This window comes from Cyphomyrmex costatus, unplaced genomic scaffold, assembly GCF_001594065.2.
Source record: "Cyphomyrmex costatus isolate MS0001 unplaced genomic scaffold, Ccosl1.0 scaffold882, whole genome shotgun sequence".
Classification (NCBI taxonomy): Eukaryota; Metazoa; Arthropoda; class Insecta; order Hymenoptera; family Formicidae; genus Cyphomyrmex; species Cyphomyrmex costatus.
The window spans coordinates 437,112-460,521 of NW_017280466.1; the positions used below are offsets into that span (position 1 = coordinate 437,112).

Below are 23,410 nucleotides of genomic sequence, written 5' to 3' on the forward strand. Positions count from 1 at the left end.
GGGCGAGAGGCAGCGAGAGGCGGCCTCGGCACGCAACACTACTTCAAGTTTGTTCTTTATTATAGCCAATCTTCTAGACTTTTAATTTTGTCATCCTCTCGAAAAAGAGAAATATATATATATAAATATAATATTTAATATTTTTTGTATATATAATAATATTATAATTAGTTATTCTAATAATTATATAATTATTATATGTAATAGATATCATAGAAAATATATTATTATTATTTATTATTATTATTAAAGGATCTCTAACGATTATATTTTATTATGTAATAATATCTTGTTATTATTAATTTTGTTATCTGCGATTAAATAATCTGTATCTTATATATATTATACATAATTTTTATGATATTGAGTCATTTTAATTTAAATTATAAGTACATTCAAGTTATTTACAATTTATTTATATTTGATTTGTTCTTGTGTGTGGAGTCACAAAATTACACGTTTTATACCCAATTTCTGCAGATAATATATTTTATCTAGGAGATACTCGTAGATATAATAAAGTTATCCACAATTTATTTGGAAATAAAGAAATTGGTCATTAGTGAAACAGAAGATTAAATTAGATAAAGAAATAAATTACTTACTGTTTACTATTTAAGGGGTGTAATATCTAAGTGAACGTTTGAAAATATAAGGTAACTTTGTGAATTTTTTTTGTTAAATGTGGAAATAAAATGTGGAAATTCTGATTGAAGATCATTTAATGTACATGTATCCAAGTGCACAAAACAATTTTTAATTTTTTTGTATCGAGATGCAGCGTTGGAGCTCTGCAAATAAAACTGCGTTTTTTTAATCGGCTTGCAGCATAACTTTAACAAACTTTATCTGATCCCCTTGAAATTTTTACAGCAGTTGTTAATCTAAATTTTCTAGAAAAGTACACATTATTTTTACGATCGGTTAAAAGCTTTTTTTGTCGTAAATACCTTTTTACTGAATTTTTTAGATGAAAATGAAACTTTTTGTATTCACATATATTCTAACCATTTCTACAAAAATCAATATTTTAACATATACGTTCTCTAGCAAATTTAATATAGATTATGAAAAAATTGTGCCTTTTGTCCTTAGTGAAAGTGTACGGCACTTCTGCTACAAGCCCCGGAAGCCTATGAGAAAAACGCAGTCTCATTTGCAGAACTCCAACGCCGCCATCTTGACACAAAAAAATTAAACAAAAATTGTTTTGTGTACTTGGATATATGTACATTAAAGGCCTTCAATCAGAATTTCCACTCATTTTATTATTTGACTACAAAAAATTCACAAAGTTACCCTATGTTTTCAAGCGTTCACCTAGATATTACCTCTTAATCAATTTGATTAGCAAACTCTTATTTAAGAAAACAATTCCTGACAGTACGATTTAAAAAATACATATAAAATACTTCTATTTTCAATAGAAAACATACACATTTATTTCTTCTGTTTCATTAAAATAATCGCTACTGCATTGTGTTTAATCGAATGAAAGTTATATAATACTGATGAATATCGGCAAATAAAACGACATAGGGAAAAGAAAACAGTAAGATAACTTTAATCAAAACATATTTTATTTTTGTGTGTACAAATTCAAAGATTTACATAATATTCTCAGCATAAAATAATAAACAATTATCTGATAATTGTACAATTCGTATCTTGTGTTATGACAGAAAAAGTGCATTGGCATATCCACAAAGATCAGTAAGCTAATGAAGTTTGAGATCCTTCAGATCCTCGAGATATCACAATTGTTTCAATTGTTGTTTTAAATGTCAATATGTCATATAGTTAAAAATAAAACTCAGGAATATTTGCTTCAGGCCCACCAAAGTATTAAACCGCCTTTGGGAATATATACGTGAAATCAGTGTGATGGTATCTTATAATCTTGAAAGTACAAGTGTTACAATGTAGTTTTACTTGCACTTACTGCAACCACGCTGATATGTACCTCCTAAGATACGTATCGATAGTGCCAAATATCACACTATATATTTTGTACTGTTTCACTTATGAAAAATAACGACGAACAAACAACGAGCAGCGTATCAAGAAACACGGTAGTGTCTCGCGTCAAGTATACACGTGTACTGGGCGCAGGAGATCTACTTTATACATGAGCAAAAATGTACCGTTACTATTATAATATATTCATTATCGTCGTTTTTTTTTACAATGCATCGCATGCAGAACAATATTATATACATTACGAGTTATAATATTTATAAATTTTTCTTCGATTGTAATTTATGCAAGTTCGTTGCAAGTTGTACATTATGAAATACATGTGCAGGACACACGACTGGAAAAGTTTTATCTAAAACACATTCGATTTGTAGCCACAAAACAAAAAAAAAACAGTACTTACAATCTATGATACAATTTACAACGACACATTCGTTTCGGAAAAAAAAACCTGAAGAACTGAAAGATTAAAATCGAAGTAAAATTTGACGAAAGTTAGTTGACTCCAAGACTGACAGCAAAATGTTTTTTTTTTAAACGTGTTATAAAAAATCACGATTAGAAAAACACGAATATAATGAAGCTAACATGCATATTCTGCTAAAACATTTATGTAAAATTGTCAGTCAAGATGGCTAAAATCCTGTTAATTCAAGGCACCGTTAAAGATCATTCGATATCTGCCAATTTCCTAATGTATTTAATGTAAAGTTTAAATTTACATTAACAATTATTTACAATTATTGTAATTTTATCCCCATAAGAATTCCATAAGAATTCAAATCCATTTTGACTATGCGAAGATTATTAAATTTATTGCCGCGACCAACTTTCATCATACATACGATAGTCTTTCTATCTGATCAAATCGGTCAACTCGCAAATATATAATCAATGTATTTAATACAGACTATAACTCCCTTTACAATTTGCAATTATTTACAGTTATCATAATTTTATCCCCATGACAATTCAAACCCGTTAAATTTGCCCACGTGAGAATCTATCGTCGAGTAATTGCGCTTTCAACAGAATAGACTTTTTTTGTGCTTGATCAAATCGATTGACTTGTAAATCAATATCTCTATCAAATGGCCTTCTCGTTGATATTCCAGTCCGTCTTGCTTCTTTTTCCTCCTTCTGAAAAATAAAAATATATATATAGGATACTCCGATGCAAATACGCAAATGGAAATAATTAATTTGATAACTTGTAGATCATTATATATACTTAATATACTTAATATGTATATAATATATACTTAAAAAGATAAATTAAGTTACCTTCTTTTTCTTGGCAATTTTGCTTTGGTGCATTTCTAGTAACGATTTCTCATGTTTTCTGCTTTTATCTACTTCCTTTTTGTGATATTCATTTACATGCTTTTTCTCCGATTCTCTGAAATTTTTTGCTTCCTAAAAAGTATGCCACGAGCATAACATTAGTATAGTACAAAACTTCGTTTATCTGCACTTCATTTATACGAGTTCGTACTCCGTTTCATTTATACAAATTGTAGCTCTTATTATCTGAACACTGTAATTTGGATAATAGAAGCTCAACATGGTCGACTTTAGTTTTCTGAACGTTGGTTCTATTATAATTAATTAATAAGTATCTCCTGATAAAAGATAGAAAAAGAGCTAGTGAGTCTCTATTATCCGAATCATTTAATTATCGGAATTTTCTTATCTTCCAACATGTGTTCAAATAAACAGAATCTATTGTACATATATAAAATTACTGTACGTTCTAAAATCTTAATGGTAACAGGAATGCATCACGTTTGTAGTTTAAAACAGAAATGTATAGTAGTAGCATATTCTTATATTTACCAAGTCCATTTGCTTCTGAGCTTTTTGTGCTGGTGTATCAGTCCAACACGATCTGTCCGACATATCTGGACCATCGCGAAACCTGAATTTGCGCGGGCCTAATCCAAGATTAGCAGCTTGAGCGGGTGGTAACTCGGTCATCCATTCCTCACGTTTATTTCCGATATCCATCTAAAATACAAATACCTTTTTTCTCATTGACGAAATCACAAAACTAATAATCCACAATAGCAATTTATTCATAGCAAGACAGTTGTTAGACAGTTGTCTTATACTAAATATTTTATATGATCTATTTGTGGATTTATTTTCCTATTCTATATATAAGAAATTTTATAAGAATACCAATAATGAGGACAAGAATAAGAATTCAAATTTTTCCCAGAATAACTAGACAATAAAATTAAAATACGGACATCCAAAAAAGAAAAAAATTTTCTTCACCTCTTCCGAATATTTTTCATTTCTAATTCTTTGTGCTCTTAAATCTAATTGCTCATGTACGCGACTAGTTCTCAGAGCTGGATGATCCACAGGTAGAGGACCTATCGCAGAATCATCATCGGATTTCGGAGATGCGACCAAATCTTCTTCACGCGATTTCAGAACGTCAGGTAGCACAGGGCCGATAATTCTATCCGGCGAATCCTTCTCTTGTTGTCGCTGTAATAAATGTGGTGGCAGTGCAGGCCCGAAAACAGCATCCGTTGTATCTTCTCGCTCTATGCTTTGACAATCGTTTAACTGAGGTAGCAAACGAGGTCCAATGAAATTCGTATTTTTTCCATCGACCTCGTCGTTGATTTTATTTTCATTGAGAATATTCATCTCGGAATTAAGTTCATTACTGTCGGGCGCATTAGATGCTAATCCTGGAGGTAAAAGCGGACCATACGTGGATCCGGCTTGATCCATATTCTTTTCGAATAATTGTATCTCCGAAGAAGCATTAGAGCACGAATATCTCTCTTTCAAGTTCGAACGTTCGACATTACTGTCGCAAATAAGCATTCTTTCCTCTTCACAATATTCAGACTTTTCTCTCTCAGAGTCCATACGAGCCTCTCTCGTTACCAAGAGTGTCGATGCGGAGTTGAGTAAGGAATCTGAAACGGCACTAGGATTATTATTACTGGAACTAGATGCCGGATCATAACTCCTTCTTTTTACCTTTAATTCCTCCTGCCGTTTTCTCGTGCCGGTTTCATCGTTGTTCTTTCGCTTTGCATAACTTTCCGACTGGATTTCGGAATCGTGTTTTTTCAGCTTGTGTGAGTGCGGAGACGACGTTCGGCTCTCGGAATCCCGACTGTCGGACATGTTCTCATCGGTCTCCGATAGAACGTCAAATTGCGACAGATCCAAATCCTTGCAGTCTTGAGCCTCTATCGACGAATCCTTCCTAGTATTCTCGCTCGAGCGAGTCTCACTGTGACTACGTTCTCGCTCGGTGTTCTTAGGCGACGAATAGTCCCTTGAATTTTGTGATTTGTTCTCTTTTGATATCTTTTTGGAAGAATCATACCTTCCATGATCTTCTCGAGACCGATAATCGTCATTCGAGGACTTGACTCTATTGGACTGATGAGATCTATCTCGACTCTTGTCGCGAGAACGATGTTTGTGCCTTTCGTAATATCGACCTCGGTGCTTATCACTCAACGCTCGTTCGTCGTGATAGTTTCTTTCGTATGAATGTTCCCGCGAACGTTGCATCCGATGGATGCTTCGATCTCTGTCCGATTGCCGTTTCGAATCACGCGATCTCTCTCTTGCGTCACCCCCGTTGGAATTTCTGGAGCTTCTGTCGTTCGTGACAAATCCAGACTTGTTTTCTCTATAGTCTTTGTGCGAAATTTTACTATCTTCCTGTTTCAAGTTCCTCAACTCATGCTTTGAATGCTTTGTGAAGTGTCTGAAATCCTTGTCATCGATTTTACTACCGCTCTCGTGTTTGAATCGGTCCTTCCTGTCCCGATAACTCTCGCTATGGGATGATTTATGTTTGTTAGGCGTCTTTGTTCGGTCCGTAGTATCCACAGTCGCGACCGAATCCTTGCGCGTAGCTTCGAAACGAAACCGCCGTCCGTCATCGCTATCTTGACTCTCAGAATCGGAATTCATCGCTGTCATAGTCTAGTTACATGCTGAAATCACAACAAAACCATTATAAGTTAAGTCTTTAACGATAAATGTGTACATATATTATAATGTAATTTATGTGTAATATATACAGAGTATCCCATTTTAATTGCTCTAGGAAAATGTTTTGAAAAAAATATATAAGATACAAAAAAAGCTCGTTTAAAAAATTATTTGTTTTACCTACATATTGTTTTTATAACTATATGATTTCTTTATACCAATTGATTCATCTCGTTATTCTATTTATAAAAGTATTTAGATACAATTACCAAAAAAAATTAATAGTTTATAAGATGTTTAATATTTCATGTCAATATGTACTAAAATTATTGATTTCTTGATATTTTTATCTTAACATTTTTATATATAAAATAATTAAAAATCATATTATGTATTACAATAACTCACAATATATAATTCCAAACAAAAATTAAAATGGACATTGAAACACAACGCAAAATGTCAAATGCAAAATTATTAAATTTAATTCTCAATAATATACACTACTCAAAAAAATTAAAGGATCACTTGTTCCATCCTGCAAAAATAGGCAAATTTCGAGATAGAATAACTTCGTCAAAAATTATTGTATCAAGATGTTTAAAAATGCATTTTAAAGCTTGAAATTTCTACTTTTTAGACCGGTACTTTAAAAAACTTACTGATACTTCGTGAAGTTACACAAGACCGTGTTTTGAAGTATTGATCTGAAAAGTAGAGATTTCAAGCTTTGAAATGTTTTTTAAACATCTCGATACGATTTTTTTGACGAAGCTATTTTATTTTGAATTTGCCTGCAGTTTCTCAACAAAATTAAAGTCATTTAATATTAGAAAAAAGGGTCATTTTTACTTCAACGTTAAATAACTCGGTGAAAAAAATCGTACAGAGCTCAATAAAAAAAGCAAATTAAAAAAGTAAAGATTCAATTTTTTAAAAGTTGTAAACCGCATTTGTGCACTATTTTTACTTAGCACCGTAAAACTTCACAAATATCGTAAAAAAATTTTGAGATTTGATGCATCTTCATTTATGTTTGTGTAACTTTATGAAATATCAGTAATACGGTTTTTTTAAGTACAGGTCTGAAAAATAGAGATTTCAAAATGCTTTTTTAAAAATCTCGATACAATGATTTTTGACGAAGTTATTCTATCTCGGTTTGCCTATTTTTTTTTTTTTTTTTTGCAAAATGAAACAAGTGATCCTTTAATTTTTTTGAGAGTAGTGTAGTTTATAAACATTTTCAGCCTTAATCAGACCATCTTCAGTGTACAATAAAAAAATTATTACAATCTAATTTAATTCCAATAGATTCAATCAGATAACTTAAGGAATTCTACGACATAAATAAAGCGGAATTATATTAAATTGTACAATAATTTTTTATTGTATATACTGAAGATGGCCTGATTAAGGTCGAAACGTTTATAAACTATATTATTTTGAGAATTAAATTTAATAATTTTGCATTTGACATCTTGCGTTGTGGTTCAATACTTCTTTTATAATTTTTGTTTTGAATTTTATAGCCACTTATAAAGTGCTAATTATTTTATATAATTCCATTTCAAAAAGGAGATGATCTTCATATCTTTTTGAAGCCTCCATCTAGAAAAAAACGTGACCAAAATACGTCTCCTTTGAATCCATTTCACTTTCATCTAAAACTTTTTTTATTTTACGTATTTTTTGATATATTTGCCATTAAATTGGAATATTCTGTATAATGTGTGTAAAATACGACTATCTAGTAAGAGATCTTAGATTCTAGCGATAATATGTAATTTTGATTGAATTTAATTTAAAGCAAAAAGTTTCATTCTATCTGTCAATGAAACAATTCTTTAGAAGAAAAGTCTTTGCCGTTTACGAGCGTATACCACAAATTAAAGGTATCAAATAATACCTATAAATAAAATACATTGTTAAGTGTAACTATCCATTTTATTTGTGATACAGGCTTCGTATAAGAATTTACAAATGTACGTGTATATACATATATATCAAGACTGAATTAGCTTTGTCTAAAAGAATTACTCGACATAACTACTCGACGCGTTTCTCAGTGTTCTTAGACTCTGTCTTCTTTACAACAGTCTCAACGATTTTATTGATTTTATTTGGATCAGGCTTGGGTAACGAATTGGACTGTAACATCTTAATTATCTTGGAGCCGCTGTACTTAACGGATTTTATAAGCCCTGCGGTTACGATTCCCTTGAGACTTTGCGTCACGCTAGACCTCCAAACGATCTCTTTCAAACATTGATTCAATAAATCACAACATTCCGGATCGTGTGCGATCGCACGCAAACAATCTTCTGTGTCTTTCGATCTTGGCCCATGGGACCACATTCTGACTAATTTAATCTGGGGTGTTCTAGGTAAATGATTCAAATGATGGATTTTAGTCGCCGGGCTGGTATCCTGATTACATGTGACAATCATGTCATCTGACTTTGGAATATCTACATAGTTATCAAAATGTTTCAAGATCGGTTTGTATAACTGCTTGAAATGATGCAATTGTGGCAACACGATGTTGCTGATCTTATCTTTATTTTCACCGAAAATCATTCGAAAATCGCCGTGGTAGGATAGGCTGGTGATCCTTTTAAAAAAGTCAACTTCCGTAAAATGCTCAGGCAGCAACAACAGAGCTGCATGTACAGCCGAATGCAAATTCTGTACCAGTGCAGTACGTAACTGAGAATTCTCGTCGGGTTCCATCAATACTTTAACTGGTTTATGCAATCTCCCTGCCAAGTACATATCGTTCCAATCTAACAAATCTTCCACCAATGAAACCTCGGATATCACGCCATACTTAATAAGCTGGTCTTTATTTGTTCTCACCAATGTGTTGTAAAATATTTTAGCACCTGATCCTTCTTGAATATTAGTGATCATTTTAGGACCAAGATATCTTAATGGTTGAGCATAATGCTTAGGATTTTTCATCAAATTCTCTGCATGCCATTTGTTAGCATTGCATACAACAAATATAAGATCCAACATATTATTATTGCCATCATTGTTAATTTGTTTGAATGCACCTGATCCGTAAGCAAAACAAAATTTCATATTCCCGGGAAACTCCTCAAATAAATACTTCAGTTGGGACATTCTGACAATTTTATCCATTGTTCTAGATTATTCGAAGCTCCAATACAACAGATACTTTCCAGGATGGGCATTAACAAGATCTTTAATTTCAGGGAGTTTCTTACATCGTCCTGTTCAATTTTAACGTAGAACTCGCTAAAGGATATGCTCTACGATCACGACGCAGCCAACGTTACAGTTCGCACCATGAGAATTGACGTTTCATGCCGTGGCGATCATCCAGATTCGAAGACGGAACGTCAAAGGTGACAATTATCGAGTTGTAACGTCTCTCGTACCAGGTGCCAACGATACCGTGTCTGAGAGATTGCCAAATCGATCAATCGCGCGCTTTCCCAACACATTCGTCCATCTAACCTAGAAACGCAACTCGTAAATAGTTTGCTTTTAAGTTTACTTACTCACTGAAGGGGTGGGACTATTCTGGTTTCCGGAAAGAGACTAACCGAAACGGTTTCTGTCGAGAAGAGAACCAACCCAAGTCGATTTCAATCCGATAAGATCTCGCGATATCAAACGAATATTGAGTACATACACTAGCATAAATTAAATACCAGACTCACGGTCACGTATGTGCTACGAAACGATCGTGGTTTACACCCTCGTGTTCGTGACGATAATGCGTCGCGGCTTCCCGTCACGATCGGATATGACGCGAGGACCTTACTTGTTCAAACGCAAATAGAAAGAACTCGCCATCATACACAAAGCTGTAGATCTAAAGCTCCGTGACGAAGCGAATCACTCGCCTTTGCCCTTTAAACTGCTTTAAACTCGATATGCGGCGACCAGAAAACTCGGCAACACCGCAGCAAACGTAGTTAACAACTCATAAAAGGCTTGTTCTTTTTGCCTGCACTGTCTGCACCAGTTCAGACAGTGCAATAAGTTGAAGTGAAACAAACGTATATCTGTTTCACTTCAACCTATTGCACTGTGGGCACAGTGCAGAGAAAAAGAACAGGCCTAATGCCTAGTTCACACTAGGCGCGATGAGCGATGCGCGACGAGCGATAACCAATAAGAACTCTGCTTTACATCGTCGTGTGAGCTAAAGCAAAGCTTCTATTGGATATCGCTCATCGTTCATCGCCCATCGCATCCAGTATGAATTAGGCATAAAGGCTGTTTTCTGTGGCTGAACTAGTGTACACTTTTAGAGCTTAAAGTGAGATAGGTATATGTTTAATATTTTTAGAAAGCGAGAAAGAAAAAGTTAAAGTTCAGTTTAGTGCAGGAACAGAAAACAGACCAATTAAAGGCCATCACACGTACACAAATTTTAGTAGAATCGTAAGACTTAAGCAAATCGACCAATCACAATCAAGATGACGATCTCACATTTTAATACGCTTAACTGTGATTGGCCGATTTGCTTAAGATGTTACGATTACTACTAAAATTTTTGTACGGAATGGCCTTAAGGCTGTCGCATACACCTTCCGGATATGTTCCGTTTTTACTGGCAGTGCAGTAAACGTGACGTCATAACAGCGTACTGCCGCAGCTGTCTCAAAATTACTGTGGTACTGTCAGCACTGCTGTAACATCGTATTTTAGAACAAGTTAAAGTGCTACACTGCGACTGTCTCGAAAGCTGGGTATCGATCATGAAACTTTTTCCCTAGGATGGAAAATGAAAAGTGAAAAATTTCTCCATTAACTACAATGGTAAAAATTTTCACTTTTCATTTTTCATCCTAGGGAAAAAGTTTTTTTATCAATACCCTGCAGTAGTCGCATCAGTGACAACATGGCTACCATTTATGAGGTTATTGATGTTACTAGATACTGTCGCAGTACGCTGCGCACTAATAATGGAACGATTTTTCAGTACTGCCAGCACTGGCAGTCTATATCGGAACACACCCTCTATAACAGTAATCATAAGCTGTACCGTAAGGTCTGTAAGTATCAAGGCCTCTTTCACTAACGCCGATTAACTTAATCGACGATTAGTCCATTGGAATTGACCAATCGCATTTATCATTTAGTTTTGACGACAGACGCGATTGGTCAATTCCAATAAACTAATCGTCGATTAAGTTAATCGGCGTTGGTGAAAGAGGCCTTCAGCCAATCAGAATTAAGAGTTGGCCCGGTTGCACCAACACTTTTTGATTTTAAGCAAGATTTAAAACTCTATCTATCTCGTTTTAAAGCCGAAAGGGAGACAGAGACAGTTTAAGTTTCACTTAAAATCGAAATCACATTGGTGCAATCAGGGGGTCTATTCTTGAAAAGAAACGTATACGAAAAATTAGGAAAATACTATAGTATACGTAACGTATACTATAGTATTTCCCTAGACTTTCGTATACGTTTCTTTTCAAGAATAGAGCCCCAGGCCTAAAAGAATTTTCGACTGTGATTGGCTAATTCTTACGGAAGGTGTGTGCGGCAGCCCGAATAAGCGAATTGACCAATCACAGTAGAGGCCGTAAGCCATAAAGCCGTAAGAAGTTGACCAATCATAGTTGAATGCGAGAAAAATAGTTTTCTGTGATTGGTCAATTTCTTACAGCTTTACGGCTTAGAGCTTCTTAAAGCGAGGTTGTGGGCCCAGCTTAATGGGCCTTCTACAATAAGCCATAAATCATAAATCGGAAGTAAGAAACTAAAAATTGACGACCATTTCTAGCTTATGACTTATGATTTGTGACTTACGGCTTATTGTAGAAGGCCCATTACGTTGATTTCCTTACTGCTTAAGACCATGACACATAGAAAAACGTAAGACCGGCGTAAACGTAATCATTAAACGAATTAACCACAGTTGAGAACGTAAGCGGCTGCCGTGTGTGTCTATAATGCATTATTAATTTAGAAGAAATAATATAGGTCTGTTCGCGTTGCAAGAAATCCTCAAATAATTTTGCACTTAAAATGAGATAGATATATATTCGGCGTTAAAAAGAGAGAAAGCAAAGATGGTAAGTGCAAAAAGTGCAAGCAACGCGAACAGACCTCTTGTTAGTTATATAAAAGCTAGTTGATAAAAGAAGAGAGAGAGCACAGAACGATATTTAGGGCCGGCATTCATAGTCATGAGTTCTTATTTGAAGACTGTCTTAAGTGATATTTTAAGACGCGAATGCAGCCCTTTGGCCGGTATTCATAGTCGATACTTATTTCAAGACTGCCTTAAGTAATGTCTTAAGATGCTAAAGCGGCAGATTCATAGTCAGTTCTTATATTCAAGATTGTCTTAAGTTCAGTCTTGAGGAGTTACGAACCAATCAGAGGACTACATTTTAGCATCTTAAGACATTACTTAAGACAGTCTTCAAATAAGAACTGACTATTAATACCGGTCTCTGATTGGTTCGTAACTCCTCAAGACTGAACTTAAGACGGTTTTGAATATAAGAATTGACTATGAATACCGGCCTAGGTACTCAACATATCATTAGCAAAAGTCCTTTATAAGCAAAACTGCAATATTAAAACCATCCGACTTCAACGATGTAAAACAACGTAATCTTAATATAAGTAATAAGTAATTTTATAATATAAATGAGAACATAATCCAAAAATATTTTATAAACCATTTATATAAAATTTAAGTAAAACATTAAATTTATTTAACTCGATAAAAACCGTTTATTTATTTTAATTATTACTCTAAACTTTCACGGTCCAATAAGATTTCATATTAATTAATATTTTTTATATTATTTATATATATATATATTTTATAATGCATTTTTATTATTATATTTACAATATTTTTAACTTAATCCTGTCTCGTTTATCACCGTGTATTGTGAGTTATTAGTTTCAATGAATTCTTTATGGAAATACGTCGTAAATATAATATCTTTTATAATCGGTGGTTCCGTACTGCTATTCGCTCCTGGCGTCTCGCATATAGCCGCTAGAAAAGTATAGTCACTAGCTTCAGCATCATACAAATGACAACGTGAAATATATGCTGTTAAATGTAAAATATGTCAACTTGTCAAACGCGAAACCGTATTTTAGAACTTGAATCGCAATATCTCCGTTCATAGAACACGTAGAAAAAAATAAAACAATTCTTTTGTTACACAACTTTTGAGCGGTGGCCATCGACTGAGCGTACATATAGAACTTCATTGGTTCAATCATTATTTGGATCTAATACTCTATACAATATAAAATCAAAAATATAAAGAATAAAAAAAAATATAATAATTAAAATTGATGTTTCGAAACTCACGGGTCCTTCCTGCAGCGATTCTTAAAGACGTAATGTCACAATTACAAGTCATAGAGAAGAAAGCATAATCTTAAGTGACATGTGATGTAGTACAAATTATTTCGAAGAAATTATAAAATACTCCTATTTTTGTGTAAATGTGGAAATTTTATAACAAAATGTGTAAAAGAAGAGTATAAGTATTCGTCTTTAAATATTCGTCCGAGGGGATAACCATTTTTAATGTAATCGTGGGATAGAGTTCCTGAAATCAGTATATAAGATTCATATGAAATCCTTATGTATAATTCGATAATTACATATGCAATTACAAGGAATAATTGTATAATTTCAGATATATATGTTTATTTTACTAAATAACTTAATTCATAAATATAGTAAAGAAAATTATTTTTCATCAGATGAAATCGTATGAAATCAAATAAAATTATGTAATCTGTGGGACAATATTTCAGCTATAGTGGTTACCCTCATCTCGTATTCGTCTGATTCTGTTAAGCGCACAAATGTTACCAATTAAAACACACTTATTTTATAAAAAAAAATGTATTACTGCTCAATTAAGACCGGTTTTTTCTTTATATGTACTTTGTACTGCAAAAAACGAGCGAAATTTAGTTATAATAATAACCTTTAAAAATATTTAACATTAATTTTGCTAGTCATGATTCCAATCACTTATAAGATAAGACATTGCTTTTGATCCTCGCGGTCCTATAAAATTTAATGTAAAGTATTGAAGGGCCATGAGCCAATAAATTCGTTAAATTCTTTTAATTTACTCTAATACAATATATTGCAAAGAATATCACCTAATTTTTGCGTTTCGTCCCGGCTTTCACTACTGGACTCATCAGTAAGGTATTGTAATGGAAGCCTCCCTTATACGCCGATGTAAGTTATTAAATCGAGATTCTATATAAAGAGATATACGCGCATCTCAGCACTTGCGAGAATTTGCGAATATCTATAATTTATTGGCTCATGGCCCTTCTCTCTTTATATTAGTTGTTAAAATACATATTGAGTCTTGTCACAATCTACATTGTAAAGTATTGAATCTATATATTTTATATGAAGAAAAATTAATACTAACTAAATTAATATAAAATGAGTAAGCTTTTCTTTCAGAGTAACACATTGTATAAAATGTAAGTGTACGAGTGATTTTTATAAAACAGTGTAAACAATATTAAAGACTAGTCAAAATGTCATGTCAGTTTTCGAAAGAATCACTCCTATATATTGTATTTATACGTACACATGTGTAGACCTTGACACTGTAGTTCTCATGATTCTGACATGCTTGGACGTCAGAAAACAATTTCAAATTCAACCTTACTTCTATGTTTTGATTGCTATGCCTAATCCGTAAGTATTGCATATAAGTTGTTACATCATTATAAAGCTCGTATCCATATATAGTTAGACTTCATTTAAGAATTCCTTAAATTTATCTTTAGATGCTCAGTAATCATCAATATAATACGTAGAGCATTTAAAGATAAACATTAAGGAAGCCTTAAATATAAGGCCCAACTGCTTGAATATGTTTATATAAGTCCAGCAGTTATCTAATGTCAGACGTTATTTTAAATTAAAATATCTCCTATTTTTATAATTTAATCTCGCATTAAAACACCTATCTGATATTTTCTTATCACATTATAAGTGACAGATGTTAGCAGGCTGGACACATTTCAAATACAAGCGTAGAAAGTATTTTGTATTTTTTATTTCAAAAAGGATATTTAATGTATTTTTCATTTCAAATACAATTTCCGTATATTTTTTTGTGATATAAGATTATCCTATGTGAAAAATTTAAGCTATTATCATTGTTGTCAAAAAGTCTACTCTTTTTGACTGAAATTTTGCACTAGTTCATCTTTTTCTTTTTACTTCTCACTTGAAGAGAAAAGGATGAAAGGTAAACTGATGCAAAAGTTGAGTCAAAAAGAACAAATCCAAGGATTATTAGAAATTACTCATAAAGGATTTTTTTTGAGTATTTTATTTGAAAGTAATTTATCAAATTTGAATTTAAATAAATTCTTTTACTGCACATTAAAAACATGTCTGTTAAGCTAGCACCCCCCCCACAAAAAATCAAAATGGCACCTATGTCAGAATTAAGTGCTATTTATGTGCTAATTATGTGCTCTAATGCCAATTTTTGTGCTCGAACGGTTTAGCAGGAAATCGCAATTAAAGGTGGGGGTGCTAGCTTAACGTTACGTTAGCACCTCTCCTATTAAATCATACACAGAATTTAAAAAATAGTACAGTAAAATTATGTGCTTTTTATGTGCTTTTAATATCATTAATCAAAATTATTGTAACAGTAACGGTTTCAGAGATATCTATAAATTTCGATACATATTATAACAACGGTGCAAGAGTAAAGTGCCAGTTAGAGTGCAGACAGCGAATTGGTTTTAGTCTCAAATTGTTCCTCGATTTATGTGCTTCCACAATATGCACAACGAGATTTTTGTGCTCACCCCCTTGTATGGAAAAATCACCCCATAAGTTAGCACCCACAGTCTGCTTACAAGAATAAACTGTCAGTTAGAGTGCAGCCAGCGAATTGGTTTTAGTCTCAAATTGTACGTCGATTTATGTGCTTTCAAAATATGAACAACGAGATTTTTGTGCTCATCCCCTTGTACCGAAAAATCACCCCATAAGCGTCTTCTTCCAAGAGTAAAGTGCCAGTTAGAGTGCAGGCAGCGAATTGGTTTTACTATCAAATTGTTGCTCGATTTATGTGCTTTCAAAATATGCACAACGAGATTTTTGTGCTCACTGCCTGTACTCTAACTGTCACTTTACTCTTGGAAGGAGAAGGTGGGTGCTAACTTATGGGGTGATTTTTCGGTACAAGGGGGTGAGCACAAAAATCTCGTTGTGCATATTTTGAAAGCACATAAATCGAGGAACAATTTGAGCCTGAAACCAATTCGCTGGCTGCACTCTAACTGGCACTTTACTCTTGCACCGTTGTTATAATATGTATCGAAATTTATAGATATCTCTAAAACCGTTACTGTTACAATAATTGTGATTGATGATATTGGAAGCACATAAAAAGCACAAAATTTTACTGTACTATTTTTTTAATTCTGTGTATGATTTAATATGGGAGGTGCTAACTTAACGTTAAGCTAGCACCCCCACCTTTAATTGCGATTTCCTGCTAAACCGTTCGAGCACAAAAATTGGCATTAGAGCACATAATTAGCACATAAATAGCACTTAATTCTGGCATAGGTGCCATTTTGATTTTTTGTGGGGGGGGGTGCTAGCTTAACAGACATATTAAAAACAGTATTCCAAAAAAAGTTTGGGATTATTTTGTATCTTTATTTAAAAAAAAAAAGTATTTTGTATTTGAAGTAAAAAATTTGGAAATATTACTGTATTGTATGTATTTCAAATCAAGAAATTAAAAGTATTTTATATTCTGTAATTTATTACAAAGATTGCTAGTATTTAATATTTCAATTACTATTTTGATGAATTTTTTGCCTGGCTCTAACTGACAGCATAATAAAATTGTATCGTATTATTAAAAAAATTATTCCATTCTATGATTTAAGGTGGATAAATGTCAGCGTAAACGAGTACAAATATATTTAGAACGTGTTAATAACGAAAGTATAAGTATAAGGAATATTACAATAAAGTGAAACGACCAATATCTTTAAAGAGTTTAAAAGTTAATTCTAAAAAAAAAAAAATGAATCAACATGAGGTAAAAAATTACGACACAAAGGATATGCCCCAGCACGGTAAGACATATAAACATATGAAGTTCAGTACAGTTTCAGCTTTGGTAACTTTCTGCATTGTATTTAAACAATTATCGGCTTTACGATACTTATATTTTCACATTTTGTTCATATCAATCGCTTTTCTTAATATGAAGAAGTGCACTCTGAATCCCGGATAAGTTCGAATCGGCATAATATCGACGTACATAGTGAAATAAGACTACACATATACGATATGTGTGGTAAAGAGTTTAATCGTAAATCGACATTGATTCGACATGAAAAATTTCATAATGGAGAAAAATCTTTTGAATGTAAATGTTGTAGAAAGACTTTTGGGTGAGTATTTAAATGAACAACAAGAATTAAAAAAATAATTTAGTAATTTAATTAAATTAATTAGTAAAAACTTAAAAAGTAATAAATTTTGCAGGCAAATCTTACACCTAAGAAAGCACATGATAATAAGAAAGCATTATAATGATGAAAAGGACCTATATACTGGAGGTACATCATACAAATGCGGAACGTGTAAAAAAGAGTTTAAGAATAAATCGCATCTGCGTCTTCATGAGAGTACTCATAAAAGCGAAAAATCGACTTACCATTGTGAGTTTTGTAAACAAATGTTTAGGTGAGTATTTAATTGAAGAACGAGGGTTAAGAAAATTATTGTTATTTCAAATCAATGTCAATGATTATAAATTAACTGGTAAAAAATAATAAATATTGTAACGGTCGCATTGCAGGCAAAAAACACACCTAAGAACGCACATCGTGGCAAAGCATTACAATGATGAACGTTACAAGTTTAATAAGGACCTATATATTGGAGGTGTATCATACAAATGCGAGATTTGTAATAAAGAGTTTAAGTATAAATACCAAATGAATAGACATAAGAGTACTCATAAAGATGAAAAACCTTATCATTGTGAGTTTTGTGGACAAATGTTGAGGTGAGAATTTAATTGAAGAACAAGGATTAGGAAAATTATTGTTATTTCAAATCAGTGTAAATGATTAAATTAAAAAAAACTGGTGAAAAATAATAAATATAGAAAATAATTTAAATACAATATCCATAATTAAATTAACTGGAAAAAATAATAAATATTGAAACTGTCTCTCATTGCAGGCAAAAACAAAACCTACAATACCACATAATAGCAAACCATTACAATGATGAACGTTACAAGTCTAATAAGGACCTATATATTGGAGGTGTATCATACAAGTGTGAGACGTGTAATAAAGAGTTTAAGAAAAAATCGCAACTGAGTAAACATGAGAGTACTCATAAAAGCGAACAACCTTACCATTGTGAGTTTTGTGGACAAATGTATAGGTGGGTACTTCATTGAATAGCAAGAATTAAAGGAATTATTTCAATAAACATTTCTACGGAAACTTTACAGACTTTCTTCACTTCTAAAACGACACAAAACGACGATTCACAAAAATAATTGACGTTATTACAAATATAAGGAATATGAAAAAAATTCTCGTACTAAATGATACCTGAGTTATCATATATAGACTCGGAGCATAAAGATAAAAGACGTACAACATCCTCGTAAGGTATGTGCCTTGAAATTCTCGTTTTTCCAATTCTGTTTCACTTGATTTACTTTGTCTTTTTAAGTTTCTTTACATCAATTATAAATATGTTTATTTTCTGTTTGCATTAAAGTTTTTGTTATCATCTTGTGAAAAGAGGGGTAGACGATATGATTCTTTCCATGCAAGAGGCTAGAATTTTAAAAAATAATTACAATAAGCACAAACGAATAAATAAATAAGGATAAATATGTTATAGATGAATGCAAATATGACTGACTACGTTTTACTTCTTTCGCGACTTTCTCTAATTCAAAGCAAAAACGAGCATATATTTACAAAACCTTCTTCGTAGTTATGGATCCTTTACACGGTGCCGTAGTTTTGATACATAAATTTTATAATCTGTACGAAAATTATTAATTTTTTAGGATCACACATTTTAGCATTTTTAGCTATAGTGCCAGAGAAACAAAACGCGATTGACAATGAGATAGATACTCAAATACTATTTTATTTACTCTTTGTAATAATAATAATAAAACAACGACGAAAGAAATTGTGAACACAGATGTAATTTTTATGCGAGATATAATTAAATGGATAGGAGATGTTGTACGAGGTGCTCTAATGGATGTTGTCGTGTAATGGATGTAGTATCCTTATACCCAATCAGCACAGAAATATTGCAGCAATATAGCAGCAATATTTATTTGCACGGTTGCAACATTGCAGCAACGGTAAAGTGTCCGCCTCTAGAAATATTGCGATGCAATATTGCAGCATTATTGCAATTTAATATAATACATTACATTGTAATATATTGTTGCAATATTGCATCGCAATATTTCTAAAGGCCGACATTTTTATATAATATTCGTTATTAATAATATTCGTTATTATAATGATGCATTACATATTTATTTATGTAATTATTTTTGCTATGTGTTTATTATTTGTATACATATATGGTATATCCTTGATAAAAAGCATCTTAGAAATCAGTCTCTTTTTACAATGTGATTCAACATCCATAATATATCTATGAATATCATTCCAATCAAAAGAATGACCAAATTGATTGCAATGTTCGGACAATACTGAATTCCTTGCTGGATTACCTTTAATATCATGTTTATGTTCATTAACCCTCGTGATCAACTTTCTTTTAGTTTGTCTTACATATGACGCATCGCAACAATTATAATTTACTTTATAGACAACGTTATTCTTTTGTATCTTATGAGTATTATCTTTGTGGACTTTAATGATTTTATTAAGTTTATTAATATATTTCTGATTTCTATAGTAAAAACATCTCTATTTAAACTAGATATAATAGAATTCGTAACTTTAGGAATGTACGGTAATACAAATAATTTTTTGTTCGGGGGAACATTATTAGTATTTTGATTTTCCGTATGTGTAGACTGTAATTTAAATTTCACTAACAAATCAATTCTTTTCTATATTGTAATAAATATCAAATCTATAGGATAATTGTTGTTTAATAACGTCGTAATACAGAATTCCACGTTCTTGATGTGAAATTCAGAATTTGAAAATAATAATGCTCTATCAACTAAGCCATATACCATATAACTCCAATTTTTTGAGACAAAAGATGATTTGATAAAAAGGATAAGTACCTTCCAGAAAATGAATTATTATGATACCAATCTAGTTTTAAAGTACCATTATCTCTATAAATTGTTAGATCTAAATTGTCTTTAAGTACAGATCATGTTTTAATTTATAATGTTCGTTCGAAGGAAGAAAATTATACAGTATCTGATCTACCGTAAGTTTAATATATATCTATTCATTTATAATTTACATATTTTAAGTTCCTGTTTTAATGTGACGTTAATGATTATACTTAGAATCATGATACGGATGATTTTCTTATTTCGACTGTAAGAGACAATATTCATACATTTACTTTCGACTTGAGTGACAATAAATTGACCAATTGACCATGGCTTCTTGTATTATTATTATAATTAATTTGTTAATGTTCATGTTATTATTTAAGATTGAAAAGGACTTCGTATAAGTCGAAACGTTTCTCGTTATAATTTTATTTTTAACTTTTAATGTATAGAATTTAATAAATATTGTCAACTTTATTTCGGCTTGTTTTATACCGTTAATTTAATATCGTAATTTGTCGTTTTTTGAAAAAAAAAATGTGTACATTTGTCGTTTCGAAGCTACCTGTAATACATTTAATTCGCAATAGTGTTTTCTTCCCTGCTGCGTCTACCTGAGCGCGATCGGTGCGTATCAGTTTCCGTAAATTTTCACGCAATTATCCAATCGCAGCGCGAGTACGATCTATTTATACGCAATCGGTGCAGCGTTCGATCAAGGTCAAGCGACGAGATACTTTTTCCTATTATTCATTTTGCATAATGAAGCAATCGTCGTCGTGTATTATTTTTTTCCTCGTTTTAAATTTAGTTTCTATAGCAATTATTCAATCGCAACGCGAGTGCGATCTATTTATAATTTGAACGTTGCGCAATCGGTGTGGCGCTCGATCAAGGTCGATCGCACGTTAAGATGCGTCTAGACTATCGAGCAGTGATGCACATTGGGGTCCCAGCACGCTGCGTTCGACTAGAGACCCTTATGACACATTCGATACATATGCACTGACACGGTTCTAGTGCTGCCCTGACACGATGTTGCCCTGATAGGGTGCTGCCCTGACACGGAACGAATGCAAAACTACACTCTAATTAATAATTCAATTAATAATTTAATTTTTAATTAATAATAATAATAATAATAATAATTTAATTTTTTTGTTTTTAATTAACTTCCGGCCTTTCTTCTTTTATTAAACATAACATATCTTCATCATCACTACTACTACTTGTTTCTAATAATTTATCTATAATAAATAATAGTCTTTCTTTATCCATTTTGTAATTTTTTGCTACCTAACTAGTTTTATTTGTCCGTACACTAAACTGCACTGGCAAAAATGTCAGTGCAATATTTCTTGCACTTGTTCGGTTCATTCGATTCGTCCGAATACAAATTCAGCACTACACTAGGTCAGTTTTCATTTGCCGAATATGATAATCTAAGCGCACTGCAAAATGCAAAATGTGCAAAATGTGCAAAATGTGAACTCGTTCGAAACTGACCGCACCATGAATAACAAAATACTAGATGGGCATGCGCATTTTCATTTCGGCGGGGGCAATTTTACCCGTTCCCAGTCTGTCGAATTCGCCATTGAGAACACTGGTGCGCACTAGTGCAGTCTGTCGAATTCGCCATTGAGTCTCTACGTTCGGCTTGACTCGGCTAAGAGAGCGCAACAGCACGACTGTCTGTCCTTCAGCCTCCGACGCATGCACACTAGCCGAGCGCGAGCGAGATGGCAGACGCATGTCACGATCGGACCCTCTCGCTCGTCCGCTTGTCGCGAGCGGCTGAAAATGTTTCTCGGCCGGCTCAGCGTGCCGTGTACCGATATAAAGGATGAGAGGACGTTCCATATGATATATAAATTTAAATAAATTTTTGTAATCGTATACCTTTCCCATTAATCCACAATGGCATAAATTATGTCAAAATGCGATAGTTTACGAGATATTAATTGTTTACAATTTCCCATGCGAGTAATATACTTCGTTTATAAGAACGATTTATAAGTACTCTACATGGTCGAGCGCGTAAGGTGCGAGACTAGAATGCTGGAGATCTTATGTTCAAATCTTTTAATTTTTTTCCCTCTATTTCATTTTTTTTTTTCTAAAATAAGTACAGTTATTAGTAAACATATTATATATATATATATATATATAACGACACCTTTTATCTCCTTATGTGGAGCATAGGACGTCTATAGACCTTTTTTGTCCGAGGCTTATATTCGTTTCTCGAATCAGATAGTTTTTCTGATTTGTGGGTGATTAGTCCACAGAATCCTACCTCAGTTAGATATTAGAGACAAATATCTACTGATATACTACTGATGTATAGGACCTACAGTTTTTAACGCCGAATCCGAACGGCGCTGATGATCATAGATCTTTTGATCACCAGGTGGAGCCATTTTTTGGCTCATTAAACGCGAAAAATCATCGCGTTTGGGCGCACGTGGGATTGAACTCGGGTCTACAAATCGCAATCAAGGCCACGCGCACTTTGGAGATAACCGTCTGACGAAATACGTTGCGACCTCGCGACATTTTCTCCCGTTATTCACTTCGCATAATTTTATTTCGTAGATTGTACAATGATAACAGTAAACGGTATGACCAGCCTGTTTCTCTCTATGTCGTTTATACGGATGGATCGTTCGTCGGAAATCGATGCTGAAGACTCCTGGACACGGTATACAGCGCGGTAAAGATCGCTGGTCCCACAAAATTCAAAGGGCGACGCGGTACGCGTGAGTAAGTACAAGACGATTTTTGAGAAGGATTACACGCCAAATTGGACCACTGAAGTGTTTAAGATTGTTAAAGTACAGCGTACCAATTAATCCCGTAACTTACCTACTAGAGAACTATCGTGGAACATCCGTCGCTGGAGCGTTCTGTGAGCACGAGTTGCATCACGCTACTCATCCAGGCATGTATCTCGTGGAGAAAATACTGCGGAGAAAGGGGGACAAGGTGTATGTACATCAAGTACACTTTAGCTGGGATTCGATGGATTGCACAATTCATGGATAAATAAAACCGACGTCGTTTGAATTACTTTTTTTTATTCATACAAAATACATAAAAGTATAATAAGAATATCATTGTCGTTCTTTATT

The 23,410-nt window shown here is 33.0% G+C and overlaps 2 protein-coding genes across 2 annotated transcripts; both read right to left on the bottom strand.

Moving 5' to 3' along the window:
* Positions 1-2,737: 2,737 nt before the first annotated feature.
* On the bottom strand, positions 2,738-6,058 carry LOC108781707 (uncharacterized protein DDB_G0287625). Its single transcript, XM_018549765.1, has 4 exons — positions 4,258-6,058; positions 3,814-3,984; positions 3,262-3,393; positions 2,738-3,117 (listed from the first exon to the last, which is right to left on the bottom strand). The coding sequence occupies exons 1-4, from the start codon at positions 5,944-5,946 to the stop codon at positions 2,959-2,961; spliced, it is 2,151 nt and encodes a 716-aa protein (XP_018405267.1). The 5' UTR covers positions 5,947-6,058; the 3' UTR covers positions 2,738-2,958.
* Positions 6,059-7,925: 1,867 nt separating this feature from the next.
* Positions 7,926-9,591, bottom strand: LOC108781708 (phosphatidate cytidylyltransferase, mitochondrial). The gene is made up of 2 exons (XM_018549766.1): positions 9,534-9,591; positions 7,926-9,444 (listed from the first exon to the last, which is right to left on the bottom strand). Exon 2 carries the CDS (start codon positions 9,103-9,105, stop codon positions 8,008-8,010), a length of 1,098 nt encoding a protein of 365 aa, XP_018405268.1. The 5' UTR covers positions 9,106-9,444; positions 9,534-9,591; the 3' UTR covers positions 7,926-8,007.
* Between the last annotated feature and the right edge of the window lie 13,819 nt (positions 9,592-23,410).

Coding starts and splice junctions, on each gene's coding strand:
- LOC108781707 (XM_018549765.1), bottom strand. CDS start 5,946: ATGACAGCGATGAATTCCGATTCTGAGAGTCAAGATAGCGATGACGGA. Junction 3,985..4,257: donor ATGAAAAATATTCGGAAGAG/GTGAAGAAAATT, acceptor TTTGTATTTTAG/ATGGATATCGGAAATAAACG. Junction 3,394..3,813: donor CTCAGAAGCAAATGGACTTG/GTAAATATAAGA, acceptor CATACTTTTTAG/GAAGCAAAAAATTTCAGAGA.
- LOC108781708 (XM_018549766.1), bottom strand. CDS start 9,105: ATGGATAAAATTGTCAGAATGTCCCAACTGAAGTATTTATTTGAGGAG.